At 42.5% G+C, this 24208-nt stretch overlaps 2 protein-coding genes across 14 annotated transcripts in view; both read right to left on the bottom strand.

Moving 5' to 3' along the window:
• Positions 1–9: 9 nt before the first annotated feature.
• Positions 10–6774, bottom strand: sinhcaf (SIN3-HDAC complex associated factor). The gene is made up of 6 exons (XM_027027003.3): positions 6623–6774; positions 4402–4529; positions 3954–4053; positions 3696–3819; positions 3050–3200; positions 10–2818 (listed from the first exon to the last, which is right to left on the bottom strand). Exons 2-6 carry the CDS (start codon positions 4527–4529, stop codon positions 2554–2556), a joined length of 768 nt encoding a protein of 255 aa, XP_026882804.2. The 5' UTR covers positions 6623–6774; the 3' UTR covers positions 10–2553.
• Positions 6775–8144: 1370 nt separating this feature from the next.
• dennd5b (DENN/MADD domain containing 5B) overlaps positions 8145–24208 on the bottom strand; it is a 35379-nt gene continuing 19315 nt past the window's right edge. For 2 of the 13 annotated variants that reach the window (XM_035522198.2, XM_081712475.1), the window contains 19 exons: positions 23021–23593; positions 22597–22828; positions 20813–20963; positions 20150–20240; positions 19365–19475; positions 18794–18925; positions 18337–18489; positions 17978–18056; positions 17778–17859; positions 16716–16844; positions 16077–16198; positions 14358–14503; positions 13411–13452; positions 12692–12810; positions 12294–12481; positions 12119–12201; positions 11867–11993; positions 10735–10909; positions 8145–10623 (listed from right to left, as the gene is read on the bottom strand). In XM_035522198.2, coding sequence (XP_035378091.1) covers positions 10440–10623; positions 10735–10909; positions 11867–11993; positions 12119–12201; positions 12294–12481; positions 12692–12810; positions 13411–13452; positions 14358–14503; positions 16077–16198; positions 16716–16844; positions 17778–17859; positions 17978–18056; positions 18337–18489; positions 18794–18925; positions 19365–19475; positions 20150–20240; positions 20813–20963; positions 22597–22828; positions 23021–23593 — 2919 coding nt within the window. In that variant the 3' untranslated portion in view covers positions 8145–10439. Of the gene's footprint in view, positions 10624–10734; positions 10910–11126; positions 11153–11866; positions 11994–12118; positions 12202–12293; positions 12482–12691; positions 12811–13410; positions 13453–14357; positions 14504–16076; positions 16199–16715; positions 16845–17777; positions 17860–17977; positions 18057–18336; positions 18490–18793; positions 18926–19364; positions 19476–20149; positions 20241–20812; positions 20964–22596; positions 22829–23020; positions 23594–24208 lie in introns of those variants that run through there. The other 11 variants (XM_081712473.1, XM_081712476.1, XM_035522176.2 and 8 more) reach the window with 7 other exon arrangements.

The raw sequence follows: 24208 nt of genomic DNA, 5'->3' as shown, positions 1-24208 counted from the left end.
AACGGCCAATAACATCACAAGCTACGTTTATTGAGGAACAAGTAAAAAGTAGAGTATGTAAAAAAATACAAAACCTGCTTCATATATCTCTAATAAGGTCGATACAAAGTGCATAGCTACCATACATGCCTGTAGAGTACAACAACTAAGGGACTAGCCTGAAGGAAAGTAAGGTATTGGGCATGATTTTACCTGAAGAAAAATCATAAAATACAATTATATTCAGCATATTCCTTGTCTTTGCAAACAAAATCAGAGCCAGACACTCTTCATACCAGGATACATTTGATATGTGAAATCTGTTAATATCACGAGCTGGGTTATGATTAATCGCTCTTGGTGCCATGAAAATTAATGAGATTTAAAAACATGACAAGTGTTGCAAATAAATATGAAAATAAATAATACACAGAGAATATCATAACTGTTCAGTTCAAAACATCATAAAGTATTTACAAACAATGGATTAATATACTGTGACAGAGTTGTAAGAATTCCAGAGATTTAGAACTGCCCCTGTGCACTGCAATAGCTGAAATTAGGAAACCTGTAGACATCCTTATGGCGTTCTGTAATATATCAGTGTCCAAGCCATAGAGCTGCCTTCTCTGATAAAAACCACCAGTTTATAAAGGCCAAAAATAAGGTTCATTCAAGACCTGGCGAGAACAAAACATATTTAAGTGTTGCGTAAATGTTTTTGTGATAAAACAATATTTAAGGTGCTCCACTTATAACACCGAATTGATTAATTATTGTCTTATTTCCTGAGTTAGCAACTAAAACCAGCCTTTCTCCCAACACTCATTTTGACTCAAAAGACCAAATGCTAGTTGTAAATATTCCATTCACTTCTAAAACAACCATAAAAAACTGTACTGGAATCAGATTGTAAGAGATTAATTAATTAATCATGTCTGTGAAAATATTGTGAATATGCTGAAGGCATATTAAAGGGTAATATCTACTCTATAGTGCCCTCATTCTGAATGCAAAGGAAATACATGCAGTTGAAGGATGTAAGATTTGTTGTACATATCTGAGGCAAATACATTTGAGAGAATTCTAGATCTAGAGAGGAAAAGTTGGACAGTTTAAAAAGTACTAAATATCTTACAATATAAAATGAAAAGCATACTGGGGAAATTGACTTTCAGTATTTTGACAGAACGGAAATAATAATAATAATATTAATAATAATAACAACAACAACAACAACGCTGAAGAACCCACCCCCCCAAAAAAAAAACAAACAAAAAACCCCATGTATCTCACAATACACAAATGACCCAAAATATTTTTGTTCCTTAGAAAACTGTAAAATGCAGTTTTCAGTACAGTATTTACAAATGCAGAACTAAAAGACAGGAGGTACTGTGTGAAAGTGAGTGTATCAGTGAACTAAATAAATAAAACCCCCTTGATGATTTATCTAACTTCAGAATCATGATTTGAAATTTGACTGACTGAAATATTGACTGAGACATGCCAGAGTCCATAAATGAAAATGTTTAACACATCACATGTTAGTGATGAATTAATTTTTTTATCATTCTCTTTTATTTGTTTTATCTATAAAAAATATATATTTATTAGAGCTGTATCAAAACCTACCCAGAACATCAAAGACTAAATGCAAAAAATAAAAAATAAAAAAATCTGAAAGTCTTTAGAAGGCCATGCAGTATTCATGCAGATTCTCTTTAGGAAAAGGGTTTGATTAGATTTCATGCATGACATGGATATAACTGCTGAAAACATACAGCTCTAAATATTTACACTAGTAAGCAATGATGTGTGTGTCTATAGATCCACACACGTTTCATTCTTTTGGTTGGCCTTGCTTGGCTTGTCTCAGCACCACTAACGCTGAGTAAAATAAACTGTGCAGTGAAACACTGGACGTGGGATCCGTTTTGCTAACTGGCCTACAATGTCTGAGGTCAGACTGGAAGGGAAAGAACAGTCACTGAAATCAGTGCTCAAGCCTGAGTTCCAAGCCTCCAGAAAAAGAATTTAAAAAAAAAAACACCACACACACACACACACACACAACAACAACAAGCCCAAGCAGGATTAACGAGACAGACGATAATGCAAAAGGTTTCATTACAGCGTGCTGCAACTGTGTAAAGAAAAACCTATCAAAGCAGACTTCTCCATGGACTGAGCTCCAACATCTTTGCGTTGTATGCAGATCCAGCATACTGAACAGTACAAACAGAACTAATCAAAACAAAATCAGTTGATCAAATTGATCGGTGTGAGAATCAGACTTGAGCGAAATCAAAAACAGCATACCAGAAGTCTTGAAAGAGTAACGTGACCTATAAAAATTAATTTAAAAGAAACCCACACAAGAAAACTCACAGCAACAGATGAAGACACCCCCCTACATACACACATTAACAAAGAAAACCAAAATCTCAGACAAAGTTCAGCTGCTCTTGAATCAAAGGCAATCTGAGAGGACTTGTTTAGAAGCTCCCGAACACGTCACAACCTCGGTGGCTTCTCTACAATGCCGGCTCAGTCCCCCTGGGGGCCGGTGCCTCACCACTCCTCTTCCTCCTCTTCCTCGCCCTCCGTTTTAACTGGCAGAGGGGGCGAGAGGGCATGCGGCAGCGGAGAAGCCAACATGGCCTGACCGGACGGGCCCTCTTCCTTCTCCAGGTCAGCCTCCTCTTCCTCCTGCTCGTCCTCGTCATCGTCACGCTCCCGATCCTGTTTCTTCTGGCAGCAGGGCTTGTAGAGGTGCGGGTCAATGAGCACTTCCCCGAAGCGGCCTTTGTAGATGATGCCACAGCACACTCGCTGCCTGAAGACGAGGCATGAGAACCCTCCATTCACATCTCTATTCACATTCACAGTGGATCCGATCATAAAGCAGGCTGCCCGGAGATGTGAATTCCGAATGCAAGGACATTAATATTTGGGAGAAGCCGAGTGGACTTTAGATTTAACTGTTTCACTGCTGATGGTCAGCTGCAGTGGTGCGAGTACATCAACAAAGACCACAAATATACAAAATGAGCATTGAGTAAAATACCTTTTCCAGTATGTCAGGTCCAAGAAGGAAAAGACCGGTGATCGGCTGGAGCCAGGAGCCAGCTCAGAATCAGATCCATCATCTGATTGGTTGCTATAGCTAGGAGACTGGGCGGGACTGGTGCTGGAGGTTGTGCTGTGAGCATCGGAGTCTGATGGCAGAGAGAGAGAGATCAGGATGCACCACACTGACAGTTTTACAAGCACACAAGAAGAATGGTTCCAACAGCTTTGAAACTAAAAAAGACACATGACACTAAATTTGATGGAGAAATAAGTGACCCATTTCAAACAAAATGGCTTCTGCAAACATAGTAATACAGAACCTGCCTGCCACAGGTGTAGAACTGAAGAGATTAATGAAACAAACCAAAAATAAAAGTGCACCAACAAGAATAACAGAAGCCAACATAACAGTCATTAACCCACAAATGGTTCACAAAACAAGGGACGTTATAGGTTATAATGTAACACAACAACCCTCAGGTCATGTGGTGAATGAGGCATAAAACACACATCACCTAAGGAGTGTGGCAACAAATCAACACAGGGAGGAACGTGCAACATAATCAACAAATAAATAAACAGAATGCATAAGCTCGACTCTTATTAAACAAGTGTATAATACACAGGTGATGTCTACTCACTGTTTCTTTTTAGTTCATTCTGCACTCGGCAGATCTGACTCGGTCTGATTCTTCTGGAAAGAGGCTTCACCTTCTTTGACCTCACAGTCGTCTTCAGGCTGGGTCCTCCTCGCGCATCAACCACCTGCCGAACACCAGCATTATGTTGGGCCAGAGACAACTCACTCAATGCACGCTTGGAAATGAGCAGACCAGCAATGTGATTGAGTGGCTGTAGTTCACAGGGTGCCGGGTTGGGAATTCTGGGAGTATACTTACGTGATTCCAGTTCTTCTTGGACCCGACAGGGAGCTTCTTCCAGCGCTTCACCAGCAGCACGCAAGCATTGCAAATTTCGCCAGAGCGGGTTTCGCCAAGGCTGCAAGAATATTAAACCTCAGTATGCATACAAACCATGATTCCTGGAAACTTTTAATCATATTTTTGCATAGTACATATTTTTACACATTTTACAAAATGTAATCTGTCATAGAAAACAAGCCACACATGTTCTGTCAATGAATTACACACGTTCTATTAACTATATTAATTATATCATGACTTCTTGTGTGGGCATTTATTTTAACAATCACACCGAATCAGTACTGCATATAATAGATGTACTAATGGATTATTCAGCAGTTACACCCTAATAATATAATTATCATGTAGTACCACAGGAACACCCAATTTAAAGTGGGCCTCTTGTAGGGGGCCATGAGCTCACCCAAAGCAGCTCTGGAAATCTCTCTCGTAGCGTTTGCTGTCTGTGAAACGAGAGCTGGAGGACTTTGCCCTGCAGATACAACAGCCGTCCAGACTGCGATACATCTTCGGCTTATGAAAGCCAAACATCTAGAAATACAAATGGTATAACTAGGTTCAGCCTAAATTAAACTTTTTTAAAAACATATAATGTAATAGGCTTTTAGTGCGCATTAAGCAAGAGACTGAGACAGACAAATGCGGCATGAGGTGACCTAGACCATTGGAACTGAGCGATGAGGCACCACGTCCAGCAACAGATGCTGACCGTCTTATCTAACTGCGGTGATGACAAAGGTTTATGAACAATATTCCAAAAAAAATTTAACTTTACGTAGGCCATTATAATCTCAGTTTAATAACACATGTACTAACAGTTTATTTAGGATAATAGTGGTGATAACCTGTCAGCAAAACATTATTTATCGTGACAAATCATTTGTTTCCCATCACAGGCTTTGTAATTGGATTATAACTTCTAAAAGTGGACCCGAGTTTCTTCTTGGGGTTTGCACATTCACAGTCACCAGCGCGCGTGTGGAAGGTCCGCCTCTGACGTCATTCAAACATGGCCATGGTCTTCAGAGGAGGAGGAAGAGGAAGAGGAAGAGGAGGAGGGCCGGAAAACGGGAGCATAATGTAACACGAACGTGACCGCGCAAACCGCAAAAAAAGTACACAACACTGCAGTTTATTAATCTGGGCTACTCGAATCTAAAGACTCCGGGTACCATAAATGCGAGGTGGCCTATAGGAAAGCGCAAACACGAAGAACGAGTGACAACTCCATTTTCGCCACCCACCACCACCTCGGCGCGGAAGCATGGCATACCACACGGCGCCTTTCACATCACCGCTTTTATCTCGTTTTCGCAGCACTTTGGCCATTTGATGGCTTCTTTACTTAGTACCTAAACGTGTTAATCGCTTTTACATTTTCAAAAACCCACAGCTCGACCTTCCGGGTAAAGAGTGCGAGATGCAGAGCTGTTCCCAATCCCTGCCCTTTGTTGTCCGCCTGGCTCTGCGTCAATGACTCCACGCATTTGGTGGGACTGTAAACACTCACAGCATCGTGCAACTTCCTCCAAGCACAGATATATATATATATATATATATATATATATATATATATATATATATATATATATATATATATATATATATATATATGTGTGTGTGTGTGTGTGTGTGTGTGTGTATGAGAGAATGAAACCTGCTAGTATTTAGGGTCATTTTTTTTAATCTAAAAAGCTAACAAGCTAAGCTTTATGGTTTTGGGCTAAACCTAAATACGACAGCGAACCATAACATTTATTTAACTAGAAATCAAGTTAGTGTTAAAAGTAGTACGTATTACACGGGACATTTTAATCGCTACAGTTTTATTACACAACTATGCGCTATGACTTGCTTAATGAATTGTGTTTGTTGCCTAGAGCTTTCAAAAATGCAGGTTTGTTTTGAAGCACACCCACCACGTTAACGCTAGCTAGCTAGGTGTGAGACCACACACACGCAGAAGTCGTACAGTTAAGCGCTGCACCAATGCAAACATCATTTAAACTAAGTAAAAACGAGATAAATTGTCTTAGACGAACTTATATTATAAACATCAGGCAGAATAGTTTTAATGTTCGTGTGTTTTGGCTGTTTCTGGGACAAGTTAATCTCCGTAATAAACTGCTACGTACAGCCATCTACCGCGCTGAAAATGCCGACGATACATTTAAAGGGCCGAAGCCACTGTTTGCTCTTAAATATGGTTATAGCATACGCGCACTCCAAATACATTCAAAAAGTACAACAAACCGCAAATTTTGAATTTTACTGAACCCATTCTGCTATCAGACACTTGACCCACTATCGTCAAAAGACGTGCGCGCCTTAAAATGGCATGTGCTGTATCGCTAGACACATGTGTCTTATGCGTAAAAACGAGGCACATCACCCTTCAATAACAGCGCGCAATCTTCAGTACAATTTCAACAAGTATCAAAAGTATCATTGCCGCTAGTATAGAAAGATAACCTTTCTGATGGAGGCGATTCCCTTTAGTTGGGTATCGCATTGTCACAATCACAAACTTATTTAAGCGGCCTCTCGAAAGACGCAGTGACACCTCCTGCAAACTGATGTACACGAAAACAGTTGAATTACTTTTTTAAAAGTGTTACACTTACCTTGACAAACAGCAAAAAAAAATAGTCAATCAAACAGAGGAGGCGGTAAGTTGAAAGCCTTCCAAAATGTTACTCATAAAACAATGCGCCACTGCTAAGCACGCCACTCGTCGTTAACGTCTCACTTTCCGTCTCAGTATAGTAAAATGTTTACGCATGCGCCAAACTCCGTCCACCATTTTCTGAATTTCTTCAATCAACCTTATTTGCATACGGAGCTGACGTTGAGTGGCGTCTACATTCTATTGTCCATATATGGAAGAGAAAATTACGCGGGAAAGGAGGGTGGGTCCCGTTGCTAGGGCACGCGGCATTTCAAATCTGTGCATTGCGACTCGCGTGGGAGGAGCTACTGGCTACTACGACAGCAGCTGCGCGGATGTTAGATGAAAAGCTACCAAGCCCCCCCAGACTCAGATCACTGTCGTTCGAAATGTTTTAGGTAATTAGTTTTAACAGTTGTTTGTTGTGTAGTGTTGGTATTAAATTATGTTTTACATTTTAAGGCGTTGTTTTCTGACATCAAGAGTGGGCTACATTTGTTGCAAATGAGATTAAATTCACGTTGAAATCCGAACACCGTAAAACTAAACCCAACTTTATTGTTCTAGCTACCAAAGTTCCCGTTAGATTTCTTTTGCACCACCTTTGTTTTTGGCTACAAATAAATGTACGCTATTATTCAGGCGAATAGGCTGCATGCTAAGTAAGTTACTAGAAGTTAAAAAAAAAAACAAAACACTGCAAATAGTCACATGCACAAATTCTAATTTTGGTTATGTTGTAGGCTTAAGCACACTCCATCTGCAACTGTTTACAGTATATTGTTAATATTTATTTTAGGTCTACATCATTTATGGGGTAAAGGAAAATGTAATGTTAATATGTAGAATATACTGTAGATATTAATAGGCTAATCAGATTTCTTTTACAGTGATCACTTGGGATGCTTTGGACAGAGAACACAACAAAAAGCAGACAAGATGCAGGTGAGGGTCTAAGTCTATAGTTGCTGTGTTGAACTTACTTTCATAAATGATGACATCATGCTACATTTTGATCTGCCACACAGAACAGTATTTTCTGTCATGTTTGCAGTCTGTTTGGTCCATGTGGGCATTAGCCCTCCGAGCCAGACTGCCATGTCAAAGATGGACTGTTCCTAAAATACTGGAACGTTTATTGTAGAACACTTCTAACAAAGAATGAACAAGACTTTTATGGAAATTACCACCCTAAATTATACATTTTAAGGTTTATTCTCATCAAATGCAGTTTTTAAAACATCAAAAGACCAATTACTGTTGCAGCCGATTTTGCCTTTAGAGGGGTGTCGATCAGAAACCTGTACCACTGCATCAGACTTATGTCTGTTCTTGAAAATGTGAAACTTGGAAAACAGCAAACCGATGTATCGGCCTAAATATATAGATGAAATGTCTTGAGGAAAATGTTGTATAAGAACTCAATGTATAGTCTATAGCATCAAATGGCATGTAACACAAGGAAATAGAAGATGTGCTTAGGAACATACTGAGCAACTTTAATGCAATGTTCCATCAATATTATGAACATAACAGTGATCATTTACCCATTACAGACAGTTGGAAGAATCCACTCATTTCAGATTTCCAGTAACGACAGTTCACAATGAGATCAACAGCAGAGCAGAAAGATAGAACTTCCTAAGCAGTCACAGGACAAATGGTAGCTAGGCAGAGACCCTGGAACGGGTCTAGAACAGGGCTGAAGTTGGAAAAAAAACTAAAACGAACTACCGTACAGTCAGAGCTGCAGTTCTGACCTCTAGAACATGTATCTTACACTAGCAGTGACAACACAAGGGAATGGTCCAGTGTTCCACTACATTTCCCAGCACAGCAGCCAGAGAAATGTGCTGAATCCTTTGGGGGAGTTGGACATTTGTGTTCAGTTCAGTCTTACATAGGCAACCGTCTACCAGTAATTCACACAGTGAACTAACAAAGGCTAAAGCAAAGATATGGTATGCTGGGAAAATAAATAATGGTATTATTCACCTTTAAATCCAGTTCAGTTCAAACACTGTGAAATCAACCAGTGTCACAAGTGCATTATTTTAAAAAAATAAATTACTTTAAAGCCGTCCAAGACTTAAAAAAAGAAAGAAAGAAAAAGAAAGAATGTGAGTTCATGCAGGTGTCTTCTCACATCAAAACACTGGTGGACTATTTAAGTTTCAACGCTGTAAAATGTCAATTCAAAGAGATAAGTTAACATTTGCTGCAGCATTAGCTAATGGATGATAGTTCTAAATCAATCTGTTGTAAATTTACCACCATAACTGTCCACAACACTTTAGTATAGCTCTAGGGCTCAAAAGCTGAGGCATGAAAACAAAAGAGATTAAATTATGCTTTATCAGAACGTGCAACACTGCAGTTATATAATTACTGCTTTTGGCCTTAAAACCCCTATCAAGATGGTTTTAAGAATGAAAATGTATGTAAAGTTACACCTATATATATATATAACAAGAAAAAAGGGGAACAGAGTTCTAGATTTGCCAGTAAATGAACTTCAACTTCTAAATTTGCTACCAGCTGAGTTCATCAGATTCTGCTGTTCCATGAAACTGCTCAAAGAAAAGCAAGTCACTATTCCCATGGCAACCTAAAGAGGCCAAACAACACTGTTCCTAAAATACTTGCCTTAAATTTACATGACAAATTCATCAGTGTGTAGATGAAATCAATACATGAAAAACTTAAACATAGGTCTGTTTATATGGATAATTGCCTTTGTCTGCTGATATGATAGATGGCAGAAACATCAAGGCATGTTATTGCTTTCCTACTTTCATTGTTCTTTCTAAATATAAAACCCAAAAGTGATGTTGATTTATATCAAAACAAACCAAGTTAATACTGACTGGCAAAATAACTTCTTCCTGTTATATCCTTCCGATAAGAACCTGCACACACACATACCCACGACACCCCCAGAGAGAGAAAGAGAGAGAGAGAGAAAGAAAGAGAAAGAGAGAAAGAGCGAGAGGAGATACACAACATACTGAGATCACTACAGTGTTTTTTCTTGGTTCTGCTGGGATGTAATTTCCTCCTGCTACCACAGGCTTGGTTTTGCCCAACCAGCCACTTTAAACAGCTTGTTGTAAATACATTCCTTTCTGACACCATTCTGATTTTTAACCACATAAATGTCTACTTGTGGCCAATATTTGACCCAAATTCACTTCAGAATGTTTTGTCATTCTCGTCTTTAGAATGTTGCACAAATGGGATTTAGTTTCAGGATCCCATAGTGATAAGGAACACACTGACACTAGAAGCCTTTCAGTGCTAAAGCTCTGCATCCAGCAGTAGTTGCAAAGCCATTCTTTAATGCTTTACAGTGAGGTCCTCTGATGCGGGTTGATGTGAAACACTGACACGCTTTCTCTAAGGGGGAGTCTATAGATGGCTTGGTGTGTAACGGACGAACAAAGGAGAAGAGAACTCTGCTGTCAAAACACCCCGCACGACCGGTTCGGCAAAACTCGGAAGCAAAGCAGTTCTTTCTGAAAAGGAACAAAATTGTATGACTCTTGCCAGTAATCCGAACACCCGAGAGCCCTTTATACTGCCGCGAAGCACGTTTCCTGTTCCCAGTGGTTAAGGAGAGAGCTACATAAAAGCTTCCTTTAGTCTGGAGCTGGAGAGCAGCTCCTGGAGACGTGCTGGCCTGGAGAAAAGAGGCGGGACACAGAGCAGCTGAGGCAGGGATGCAGGGGGCCTAAGCCTGAAGCTCCAGTGCTTTTGAAGGAGCAGGGATGAGGTTACAGCTCCACCCCCTTGGTGATGGAGCCCTCCAGAGTGATGGGGAAGTCATGGAGCATCTGCAGAGCACTGATGAGGGAGCTAACGGCGTCCCGGTCACGCAGCAATGCAGTTTCCTCGTACATCCGCGTGGCCTCGGGACACTCAGCCAGCAGGGGGAGCCAGGTAGACAGCAGTTGATCTCTGAGAGGGAACGGGAGACTAGGAGTGTCGCTAAAAATATGCGTGAACGTTTGTGCAAAGTGCAAGTGTAAAAGACGGGTGTGCTTATACACACCCCTGTGGTGCACTCACCTTGCCCCAAGGCAAACCAACAGTTGGAACTTGCCATCTTTGCCAAGGCTGCGTGATGTGTTGTTGATGGCGTTGGCATAGCGACAGAGTGTGCTACTAGGCAGCTGGAGGGGCTCAGCTGTTTCCTGCAGATTGCCCATCTGATCAGCACTCTCCATATACATTACTGCCCTCTCTGTTAAAGACACATGTCTTAAGATTAGAATTATACATGCCAACACTCAGACATGTGAAACACATGTTTAGGAAAAAGTCTTTCAAGATATTTATGTGAACATTTTTGAAGATCTAATGCTTTGAATATTTCCTAACCATCAATTCTAGATGCTGTTCAGATTATAAACAATGTATTTTAAACAATGTCTTGATACCAATTTAATTTTTATACTAACGTATTTCCACTTGTCCACCTTTTGTTCTAAAAACAAACAAAAAAGCAAACAAACAAAAACGTAAATGATACCAGCATGCAAGAAGAATGCACATTTGCCAATGTCATGATTGCCTCAGTGATTGATACAGCAAAAAAGGATCCTGTATAACCCTTTCACAAGAGGGATCAAAAGTATATTCATTTACCATTGAAAGGTCAAAAATGAATGAGGTGAAAAAAGACGAGGTGAATTGTTTTTTTTCCAGCCCTTTGTAGGATTACTGATTTACATTTACAGCATTTGGCAGATGCTCTTATCCAGAGCGACTTACAAAAGTGCTTTGTCATTTTACTCATAGAATGCATCCTAGCCAGTACAGTATGTTAGAGTCCAAAATACTGAACTATAATACTGTTGAAACACAAGGTCTATAACAGACAACAATAAGTGCCCTGCAATAAGCACAAGAGTTTCAGTTACTCAACATAGATGCAGGATCAGGGGTCAGGCATTATATTTATTCAGGCTTTAGTGTAATCCTACATTACTGCATCTGATACAGCTGTAGAACTGGTGTTTACTAACGAGACTGTATTTGTGGGTGGTGACCTCAGTAAAGCCTGGGTAGGCTAGGACACGGAGTCCGCCCTTAAGTAAACAAGACACATCCAGTGCAAGAGGACATTTCGCCTACAAAGAACACAGCAACCAAGGAAGCTGTTGTTCTAATCCTCCTGGCAGCTCTCATGCAGGCTCACCTATAAAGTCCCATATAAAGACGGTTTTCTGGAAGAGACGGGCAGTGCGGAAGCCGTGGTGGAAGACCTGCTCCAGGACCCCCACCAATCCACCCTCTCCACACAGCAGAACAGTCAGGCTCCCCCTCTGACAGCAAGAAGAGAGAGAGAGAGAGAGAGAGAGAGAGGAGTCCATACGAAACCACACCGTGCTCTCGCCTGCATGCACTCATACGCTCAGACTCAACGGCGTGCACTCATTCGCACACTCACCTCTTTTTCTGGTTTTTGAAAATGTTTCACAGTGTTGTTTACTGCTTCACTGAGAGCTTCCTGTATCTGCTCAGCTGTTGGTTCTAAAGAGACAAAGATGGCGTTAGCGCAAAATGTAGCTGTAAATCACCATATAGCATCTTCAGATAGTAAAAACACCAATATTCAGACTTACTGTTTCCTCGGCCTGTGAGGGAAGTTATGCTGATTCGCCGCAGTTGTGAGGGTGAGCGCTGAGGAGGTGGAGTCTTAGACCCTCGTGCCATCTCCTCTTCACTGCATGGAACCATTAACTCACCAATCAGGACCCGCTCCAGACTGCCATCGTCGACACCTTTCCCCAGCCACCGACCACAGGGGAACCTGGGAAATGGAGCAGACAGACAATGAATAAAGAATGAGAGAGAACAACAAAGAGAACGAATGAGGGAGAGCGAGCCTGTAATATAAGGAGGTTTTATATAGAGAACAGTACCACCTAACGATGTGTTAAGAGAAGAAGCAAAGTGAGGGGTGTTTAGAGAAGGACCACCAAGCAGGCAGGGAGGTGCAGATATCAAGTGCAGTGCTCACCTGTACGTGTGTCCCGTGATCTCGTTACGAACCATCACACAATCCACCAGCCACTTGGCCAGAAGTCCAGCATTGTCATGGCCCAACTGTAGTGTGGTCAGCTTCCCCAGGTTCTGACACTGTAAGGTACACACACAGGCATGCACACAAACACACACAGAGCTCAAGAAAAATATCAGCATATGTTAAGAAGGCATCTGAAAGTGGGCAAAGATGGCTCTTTGTTAGTCAAAGAGAAGGCAAACAGTGCTATTAAGACCAAGCCGCGATATCTTCTTTAATTAAAAACAAACAGAGGCCTGGGCAGCAGCTCCTAGTTGAAGGAACACTCAAGACTATTCATCTGCTCAACTAACACACAGAAACCACGTGCTGAGAAACAACTACAGGGACCCACCAAGATTAAGCCAAGAGTGGTCTTGAATGCCATTTTCATGTAAATGCTAAAAAACAAACAATACATACAACTAAATGCTTTAGACTGTACTGAATGAAGTCTAATGCAGAAGACCGCATGCTTTTCCAAACTAGATGTGTTTTTATCTCAGTCAGTCTCAGTTCCATATATGCAGACACCCTGTAAGCTGCTGCATGAAAATGACAAACAAGCTACTGTTAAAGAATTAGTCTATAAGAAGGTGTAAAGAAGCATGGGGGATGCCCAAAGGGGGGAGATGTATGGACGGAGCCAGAGAGATGTAGGCAAATGTGCTCCTAACCTTGAAGAGGGCAGAGATGTGCGTGTGAGGCCTAAAGGCAGACTGGAGAGGGAGACATCGTGAGTTAGGACATGGATGATTGACAGCATGAGGAATGGCAGTGATTGGCTCTCCCCACTGAGATGCAGGCTTAAGGCCACACCACCTCATCTTAACCTCCAACTGGAAAGCAAGGCCTTCTCCTTCTCCAGGAGTACACGCCCTCTCCTCACGGTGGGAACCAGCTACCACAGATGAACCATGAACCTTTTAGTCATTGAACGTGACAGCAGCCAAGAGTGGGTGATTTTTGAGAGGTGAACTTGCATGTAAAAATTGTATTTATTATAAAATCTATAATTATTACCTTTTTTTTACATTGTAATTAGAGTTTCAGTGATGAACCTTTATTTTGCTACATTTACTTCCAAAGATTGATGCCTTCCAATGTCCTATAAACGTCCTCATGTTTGTGGAATTATGTACACATAATTCTGCAGACATATTCCTCTCTGACAAATATTTAATTATCAGTCATCACACTGAATAAATGATCACCCTGGGAACCTGCCATCACCTCCTAAGCCAGTGGCAATGTAGCAGCCAAAGTGTATTTATATAACACAATATGACAATAATAATAATAATAATAATAATAATAATAATAACTATTATTATCATCATCATAATTTCAAGGCAGGTAACAATCCTTACACAATGTGAAAAAAACAGGAATGCTTTATATTGTTTTTGTAGAATGTGGAAAAACATAATTGGAAATGTATGTTTTTTTTTGTTGCAAGGGCTCCACAGATAGAAAGCTTTAACTGTTTCACCAGGTAAAATAAGATGTATGACAAACCCCAGAGGAGAAAGGGATTCAGCTAATGATAATGCATTTAACATGCACACACTACAGCTGTTACCATGAGAACAGTACGGCAGTGCTGATGTCAGAGCACACTCACATCAAACGTCATCTCCAGAACATTCTTCGGGATCTGCATGATACCCGAATCGCCCAGTTCGCCTGACACGCACACCCAGGGGTTTGATGTTGTCATGGCGTTACTCAGCTTCTTGATAGGGATGATGACAACCCGGTAAGGAATCACTAAAAGGGACAAATTACCGTAAACACAGCATTAGAGGACACTGAAGACAGATCACCAGAAGACACCTTTAGAGGATAGTGCATGCTTGAAATGCCCTTTTGATAATTTTTTTTGGAGTAATTATTTTTGAATAATAAATGCAGCGTTCATATAAATACACCACAATGACATGAATAATAACCACATGTACACACAGGTTATCTCCCCCCCCATTCAACAGAATTGAAAATATTTCAATCTGCAATATAAACAAAGTCACTACTGGGGGAATAATTCCTCACCCAATGCATTAAACAAGAATTTCCACAATATTGCTCACTGTGTATGCTATACGGTGTGGTTGCCTTGCCCATGAACATTTGTATTATCTGAAGTATCTAATGTCCGACGCAGCCATGGAGGTATATGAGCACGAGTTTTTCTATTTGCCATTTCCATAAGAGAGCTTGTTCTCATCCTTGAGTCCTAATGAAAGGATCTTTATGTTGTAGGAGTCTTGTAGAGAATATGTGAGGCCAGTACAGGTGGAGGTAGAAGAGCAGGGGCGGAGGAAGCAGGACGTGGAGAAGGAAACGCAGGAGAGATTTAAGGGCCAGGCAGTGGTGTAGGGGAGGAGCAGGGCACGCTCTGCAGGTGGCCTCAGGCTGACAGGGGCCCACCAGGAGGGGATCGTAAATTTAAACAAAATACAAACAATTTAAAAAGGGCCCCCACCCTGCCCCTCACGGTGGACCTCTAGTGCCACGCCGCTGGGGACAGGTTCAGCAGTTTCCACAATACGCCTTATAAACACCACTGTCTTCCATCATCTATAGTTTCTCACAGCAGAGTCACAGCTACAATACTGAGAAAAATGTTATACCACAGCCTGCTTTACAACCTAAGAAATAAAGTTGGTCTATGTTAAGTAAACAATCTTTGTTAAGTAAGGATCTTGAATCATGACATCATTGATGGCAGATGCTTCCCCCACCTCCTGGTCAGAGAGCGTTTATGTGAATGTTAGTGGGTGCTGACTCAGTTTAAAGAATATATGTTTATTAGGGGGGGAAAAAGTCTGGTTAAGTCACCACTATTATGCTTGTTTGGCACAGTCTCAATATCACAATCTGGGCAACATTAAAAATGTGGATTCAGAACTGTAACATGCAACTAAATAGCAGAATTTCACCATTTTCAGTTCAGCGATTGGGGCGGAGGGGGGTCTATTAAAAGATTCTACACTTAATAAATGTAAATAATAATAAATTATATATATTATAATAAATAATACTAGTAAGGTTGTGCTATGTATAATTATAAATAAAAAACAACAAAAAGCTTCTTTTTTTTTTAACCAAAGGCCAAATGTTACCATGCAACTGCCACAACTGTTTTTCTAAGTTGTGTCTGAGAAAAAAAAAACACTTACGTAAGCAAGTCAGTTATGTCATCAAGGCTTACTAAGATTTCATTAAAAAAAGCACAGCATCAGTGGAGTTAGCAGCTGGTCTCTGTGTGTGTGTGTGTGTGTGTGTGTGTGTGTGTGTGTGTGTGTGTGTGTGTGTGTGTGTGTTTTCCATGTGCACTCACTGATGGTGGTGAAGACACTGGTAAAGCAGAAATAGTCCACAGCATTAAGACTTAGCAGATGGAAGAGAAACTGTTCTTTCTCCTCTTCACACCGTAGGAAGGCATACCGCTTATACAACTTCCTGTGGGCATATCAGACCTTTATAACACAACTCAATTGCCCTTACAACCAAAAACCACACATATCCATATACTGTTCTACTGCATTCTACTAAATATTATTATTATTATTATTATTACTATTATTAATTATAATAACAATAACAACAACAACAACAACAACAACAACAACAACAACAATACTACATATCCATATAATATTATACTGCCTTCTACTAAATAAAAGCAATAATATAAAGCTTTATTGCAAGTTATTATTACTAAATACCCACGTGATGTAAGGACTATGTATAAATAAAACATATTTAAATTTTTTATTTAAAGGTTGTACAAAGTCAAAAACTAAACTGATGATTACACAAAAAGAGGAAATGGCTGATAATGTTTTTTTTTTTTTTGCTGCAAGGGCTCACTTATGCAAACAAAGGCACACTCTATGACTGGCTTTGGCTGCGTGCACAGGTGTGCATGTATGCGTGCGAGTCTACGCCCGTCTGTGTGCGCACGCGCGTCTCGTACTTGGTTAAGGCCGTGTTGGCCAGCAGCTGTCTGAGGTGCTGGGAGAGCAGCTTCTTTTCCAGAGACAAGCGGATCCAGGCTCGTGCTCGGCCCACGTCTGTCATGATCTCTCCCATGTGCTGGATGTGTCTGCGCAAGAGGGTGTGACAAGTGTTCAGTCTGTGGGTGAGGGGCTGCGTCGTCTGACCGCAGAATTAACACATTTTTCAAAGTGCTGAACATATGGTTTGACATTTAGGGTTCGCCGGTCAGAAAAGACCAGTCACAAATTTCAACAAGTCATAAAGGCCAGGTTAACTATAAAACTATGTGTCCACAGTTTAATCCAGGCTAATACATACAACGCATGTACATCACTTATCAAGGGCCAGAAACATGTTTTTTCGCCCATATATTACTTAGACTGAGGGTAGGTAAATGTAGTTAAAATTTAAGTTAGAATTAAAAGAATTATAGTTACATAGTTAAACTCATGTTTTTTTTAACACTCCCTTAATGAGTAATCAACAATTTTGTGTAAAGGTTTCTGCCACTGTCCAATTTAAAAGTGCAATGAAAGTAAAACCAGCAATACTCGATGACTGGAGAACTCTGAAATTAATTTCAACCCAACACATTTCATCAGGGATTGGAGAAAATAAATACAGCATATCTTAAATGCAAAGCCACTTTTGAAACCAGACAATAAAAGAAGCACCACACCTAGTTTCACCTCCCAGTTTAAGGTTATAAACTCAGTCAGCATCCAACCAATTTAACAGCACGATCTTCCTTGAGAATTAGCCTGGGAAGACTTTCCGCTCACTCTGTGGCAGCGTGTGCCTCTAGATGCTTTGTGCTGCTTTGTGCTAATTCTACTTAGTATCTCAACAATAATGACAAGATGCAGAGTGCGAGCGGAAGCATGTGATTGCACGCTCCCTTCAAGTCTCTGTTCGCCACAGTGCAGAGCACCGCACGGCTAATCAGGAGCAGGGCTCAGTGCAGGTGAATGGGTGAGTGCTGGCCGGATGTAGCAGCGTAGCGAGTGGCACTTGTAATCCCAGCCAGGTGTCCCCTCACCTCATGTCCTGCACGAGAGAGACACGCAGCGCAGGCAGGCCGAGAGACGGCTCCGACTTCCGTCGCTCCTGTCCGTTAGACACTGGAGAGGGAGGAGCACAGCCAGCCATGGTGATTCACACAGCACGTTCGTCGTGTATGCATAAAAAACGGTGTGTATGCGTGTGCATGTGTGTGTAAATCAAAACGTATGGCAGTACCTGGAGAACCAGCCTGTTGCTCCAGCTTCTCCTCTCTGGCCTGGTAGTGCATTAAGTGGGACCACAATGCAGACTTGCCCTACAAACACATACCATACTTGGTGCAACTCCCAATGTGCAAATGTGAGTATCTGGATGTTTTACAGTTCTTTATTTCTGTGCTATGTGTGTGCACTCATCACATGCCGAGTAATTAGTGTGCTACAAGTATTCTGTCCAACCACAGACTCTCATGCAGCCTGTCAAACATAACTGCTCATGTGCAGTGATCCAATAGACAACAAGTTCAGCCCTATTATCTGTGAGCCAAGCATTTGCATTTGATTTGAGAGGGTGTGTATCCGCGTACACAAGCCCACCTGTTTGATCTGCAGGCCGTGACTCCAGATCCTCTCCAGCAGGTCGCACATGCTGGCGATGAGCGTGTTCTCCTCCAGGCCAGTAATGGTGGCCTCACCGTGGCCCAGCTCCACCGCCTCACCGCCCATCTTGTCCACCAGCATGCGCTTTGTCTGCACGCATGGCCACGCAGCACACACACACACACCACATGAGCACAGACATGCGCACACACTCATAAGCTTTGTCACACAGAACAGCTGTGCACTGAAGTGCTGAATGGTGCTAACGTTAACTTTCATTGATTTCGCACTACTTGCTGCTCTTAATGAATAGCAATGACTAAGTTAAAGAAATTAAAGGGAAGGTAATTGCGTGTGTGTGTGTGTGTGTGTGTGTGTGTGTGTGTGTGTGTGTGTGTGTGTGTGTCTCTCTCTCTCTCTCTCATATTTGGTTAAGGCCATGGGATATACACACCTTCATCCTGCACTCCTTTAGCAAGCCCTCCACAAACTTGCAGTTGGTCTGGGCGATGACTGCGGGTGAGAGGTCAGACAACTTGGGGTGCCTCGTGTTCTTCCCCAGACTGCGTGCCTCCTGCATGCATTTCTACACAGACGTGCATGTTAGTCACAAACCCATATGCACAATGCGCACGTGTACACACACACACACAAACACACACACACACCCCAGATTATTGTAAATGATATGTGATAAACACGTTGTGTATCATCTTAATGGTAATTTTGTAAATTGGGTTTTAAGGGTTCTAATGGTATTCAGACTGCTGCTGCAGAAGTAGAACAGTAGGAATAGTTGAAGTTGACGATATATTGGGTTACGGGTGGGTTTACTGTGCACGCAGTTCTGCTCCAAGCTATGGCAGCACTGTTTTGGGACCATTACAGAAAAACAGGGTGTTTGGAGTCATCATGGCTGGTTTGGCTTCAACACTGTGTTTAGGGTAGGTTGGATGTGCTGGTTAAGCAGCTAGGCAAGTCGAAACAGGGTTTAGTTGGTCACACAATGGTAGGCCTCAACATACCAGACAGCAGGCCGAGAAGGACTTTTTGGGAGGTTTAACAGGAGGGGGTGGTGACTTGTCCCACTCCCAGAAAGCCATAGAGTTGTGCACGACCAAACACCCCTCCACCTGCTGTGGAGTGGTACAGCCCACACCCCACAGCATTCAAATGACAGACGCCACAAACAAAAGACAAGAAAAAGAAAAGGCGGCGAGAGAGCACAAAGAAAAGGAGAAGCGATAGCATACATATAAATAAAAAACAATATATGCAAGACAGTTAGAGGGGAAAATACACAACTAAAAGGAAATTAAAAAAAATAGGAAACTGCACACAGCTGACCAGATTTTTAAAAAAAGGATTTGATCATTTCAATAATGGGTTTACAATTTCACACACACACACAAACACACACACACACACACACACACACAGAGACACAGACAGACACAGACTTTGTTGGCAAAAAAAAAATACCCCAGTAACTGGCAATGAATTCAGCTGCAGAACGCACATGACAGAAATCCAGTGGCTGAGGCAGTGTATGATAAATGGCCATTAGTGATTAAATGACTTCTAATAAAATTACGCTTACAGGTTATTTAGCTTCCACACACAGTACAGTTGCTCAGTAGATCAGCCAGAATGAAGCAGCGGGAAAGGGAAAGAAAATATGAAAGACTTAAGACAAAAAAGAGAAATGTCAGAGGATCCAGGCTAAGGCAAGGTGGCACAAAAGCCATAGAGGGGTGTGGCCGAGTGTGGGGCAAAAAGGGCGAGGGAAAGGAGGAGACGAGGCCTATACCTCTCTGGGGTCGTTGTCCAGCGGCAGGTGATCCACCTGCTGCCTGGGCCCCTTCCTGCGCGGGGCTGCGCACGTGCGGTTAGTCCACCTGCTGCGACAGGAGCTGCGTTAAGAGTTCATCCACAAGAGGGCACTCAAATGGCCGCTGGCCCGGGACGCCCCTGCCACCGGCACATTACATTTACAGGACAGAGAATTTAACGTGTGGAATATCAGTCTTCATCGGAAGGTAGTTAGTCTATACCATATACGAGTCAAGTCATTTTACATATCAAGTCCAAATGATTACTTCAGTCATGCACTCATAATACTTAAAATACTTCTTTAACTTTCAGGAAAGCTGCACTTGTGTTCAGTTTCTTCATTGCGGAAGATAAATACTGGTATATTCAGGGAAACGGGCACGTGATAGAAGAATCTTACAGAGCAGGAAGCTCATTGTCATCATCATCATTCGTGTAATCAACATAATGACCTAGCCCGACTTATTCCACCTGTCTGCTAATCATCACGTCGCCATTACTCTGTGCGGCAGGGAAGCAGGTGAATGCGTGCAGGTGAGCTGGGAGAGGGGACGGAGCCGAGTCCTGCGTGTCAGCAGGGAGCTTGCCTCGCTCCCTCTCACCTCTCTCCGCTGATCGGCATGGGGGTGGGAGCGCTCACTTGTGGTTGGGGGGCCCGGAGGTCAGCACGTCCGCCTGCAGCGTGGGGAAGAAGCCCTGCTGGTACCGACCCTGGCCGATCTTCATGTCAAGGAGGTGGGGGTGGATGGCCGTGTGGTCGATCTTGGTGAAGCGCTGTTCTGTGGCCTGAGCTGGAGGGCAGAGGAGAGGTGGGGAGATGAGCTTGACCGAGGCCTGCCACAGACCTCAAGCACAGCCATGTCAATATTTCAACGAGAGCCACTTCAAATGTGGTTCCCTTTCAAATTCATTTGGATACCAATAGAAATATTATACACTGGCTTCAATATTTCCAAGGCATCACAGCCAGAAAGACAAACTTTGGCTCTGATTTCAAGAAAGCCTCTTATTTTTAAAAAGGGATTTCTATATATGAAATGGTAACCCATCATGATAGATTTCATACGATGTGGAACTTTTTCTCGCCTTCTGTTGAACAGAGATATAATAGGCTAAAAGCAGCAGGAAGGCCTGAATTGATTTGTCTTCATCACCATGTTGTCATTTCAACAAACCTACCAAAATGAGTAATGAATTGCTTTTATAGTTTTTGCATTAGCTGATTTCCATGTTATTTAAGCATTTCTGCAGATTTTTTACACTTATTTGTTTGGTCAATATTGTATAGTGCATGCCTCCTGGGACCTTTACAGCTTTACACCACAATATAGTCTATATTAAAATGGAGTTGAAGTTTCATAGATTTTACCAATGATCTACTGAACGCATTGCGTAGTGGGAGACATGGATCTAGGGCCGGCAAAAGACGAAACAATTTAGTTTAACTGTCCAAAAATGGGTTCAAGCATCAGCTCAACATCATACAGTAGTGCCCTTCAAACTGAGAAATGCTTAACACGCACACGCGCTGATGACACACCACAGTGGCAGTCTCCTCTGTGAAGCATTTGGCAGCCTTTCAAAGAGCTTCATTTGTATGACTCATTTAAAGACACTGGGAGCTATTCTGTCTGTCTTTCAACCTCCTCCCTTCAGCCTCCCCCATCACGAATCTTTCAGACTTCCTCGTTCGTTGCCCTTTGTAATCCTCTTAATGAAAAGCGGTGGGATTTTTCATTTCAATTGCATTTCCAAACATGACAAAAATTGTAAAAATAATTAAATAAATAAATAAATAAATAAATAAATAAATAAACTCATTTACATTTCTGGGAACTGTTGGAACTGGGCTTCAGCTATTTCTGCTGCTTGACAACACAGAACGGCTTCATCAGCCACACAGTACTCACACTGATGCTGCTTTATACATCTAAAAAAGTGAGAAAATAACAGATTCTTCTCAAGGAACACAAAGCTAACATAGGATTTGATGTCATAGGAGTATGAAAGGCTAAACAAGTCTAACAAGAGGAAACTCAAATTAGGCACACATATGCACAGCAGCGTGGTCAACCCCGGAGCTCAGAGCACTGCACTGTAGTGAGCCCTGCCTGGCTAGCTATCCGTCAGCCTTAATGAACACCAGCACACAGCAGCAGTGCCCCACACGTGCTCATCTGCTGTTTAATCCTCTTAGTTTTACAGCATTGTTATCCAAACTGATGCCTTTTTAACATAATGCCGTGACAGACCACAACCGCTGGTCAGGTGACCAGTTGCTAACCAGAAGTACTTAAATTTAACTTGAGTAAAATGCAACGAGCCAACACACCGCACCCTTAGGACACCAAGCATCTACCACCAAGCACGGCATTCCCTAGACACATGGAGTTCTTAATATGGAATGAATAGGGAGACGCTCACTGGACTCTTTGAGGAAGGTGCATCTCTGGTAGACGGAGGAGCGCAGTCTGGGTGCACGCACGTTGTAGAGGCGGGCCTTCTGCAGCCGCCCGTCAAACACGCGCAGGAGCGGCTCCTTCTCTTCCCACTGGGACATGATCTTGTTGTCGATGAACGTGGCGAACATTTGGGTCTCGATGAAGCGAGACAGGAAAGGCAAGTACGGCTCTGGCTGGTCGGACAGGAAGGAGGCCTGGAAAGAGCGACATAGAGGGGAGGAGTAGTGTAGGGGAGGAGAGGGAAGAGGTGATGGGGAATAGCATTACACAAACACACCAAGAGGAATCATGTTCTATACTTTGAAGGAGACACAACCCAGCATGTCCCAAAATCTCCCGTGTCATGTGGGTGTGACTGATTCCCTCCTACATGCAAAATCAGTCACCTTGTCAAAGTTGTGCATCTGTTCGCGGTTCGTGAGCCACGACTCCAGGTCGGGAGAGTTCTGGATCACGAACGCCTCGTAGTCGGCGAACATGGTGGCGAAGCGGGCGGCGAACACCTCCCGCAGCTGCACGTTCAGCTTGGTGTTCCTCAGCTCCTCTTCCTCCACGCCGCTCTTCCCGGCCACGCCCTCCTGCCCCGGCGTCTGCTGCCCGGCCACCAGCGCCTCCAGGCCGGCCACTTTCACCCCCGTGCGCCTGGCCAGGGCCTGGAGGCGCTCCAGGGTGGCGTTGCCCTGCAGGAGCTCCAGCACGTCAGAGGCGTCAGCGGGCAGGTTCCCGTTGCGCCCGTCCTCCTCCAGCTCTCTGAGGGAGACCTGCTGCAGCTGCGAGCCCAGCCCGCGGGGCTGGGTCGCGGAGGGTGGAGGCGAGGTGAGGCCCTGCTCTGGAGTCAGGCCATAGTGCAGCAGCACCTCACTGAGCTCCTGGATGAATTCAGCCTTGTTGGGGAACTGCGGGAAGTCCTCGGGCAGATCGATGCAGTGGTTGTCGATGTCCACGAAGCAAAGGTTCGCCTGGAAAGACGGGAGAGCCATCAAACTCAAGTTCATTTATAATGCAATGACGTATAAATTCATGTATAACAACATATACATTAATTTCTAATGTAATAATGTATAAATTAATTTAGAACATTTTATCAACATTGTTTACTTTATAATTTGTATTTGACAGTTGACTGCTTTCCTTTGTTATTCAGCTAATTAGCAAATGATAGTAAAAAATGGCAGTAGCACAATTTTATTAGGGAACTGTTAGGCAAGTATTAACTGCTCTGGGGGATCACAGGGTAATATCATGTAAAAAGAAATTAAAACACCACTAGTCGCATATTTTATTATTAAAGAGCAAGATGAGTGAGATGAATGGGGGATTTAAAGCTCAAGATGAATCTTAATACCCTGGGAAGACAAAGTATAAAACAACCATGACCTGGAATGTGCCAACCATGGTGAGACAAGCAGGAAGATGGGCCTTTCAGGTATCGTAATCGTAATAATAATAATAATAATAATAATAATAATAAAAAATCAGCAGCAGCATCAGCAACATATGCAAATGTACACTCCCAAAAACACACTCCCAGACAGACAGACACACACACACACACACACACACATCCCTGCAAT

Source organism: Electrophorus electricus, chromosome 4 (genome assembly GCF_041902795.1).
Source record: "Electrophorus electricus isolate QZ-2024a chromosome 4, ASM4190279v1, whole genome shotgun sequence".
NCBI lineage: Eukaryota > Metazoa > Chordata > Actinopteri > Gymnotiformes > Gymnotidae > Electrophorus > Electrophorus electricus.
This window is presented reverse-complemented; position numbering and strand designations above follow the sequence as displayed.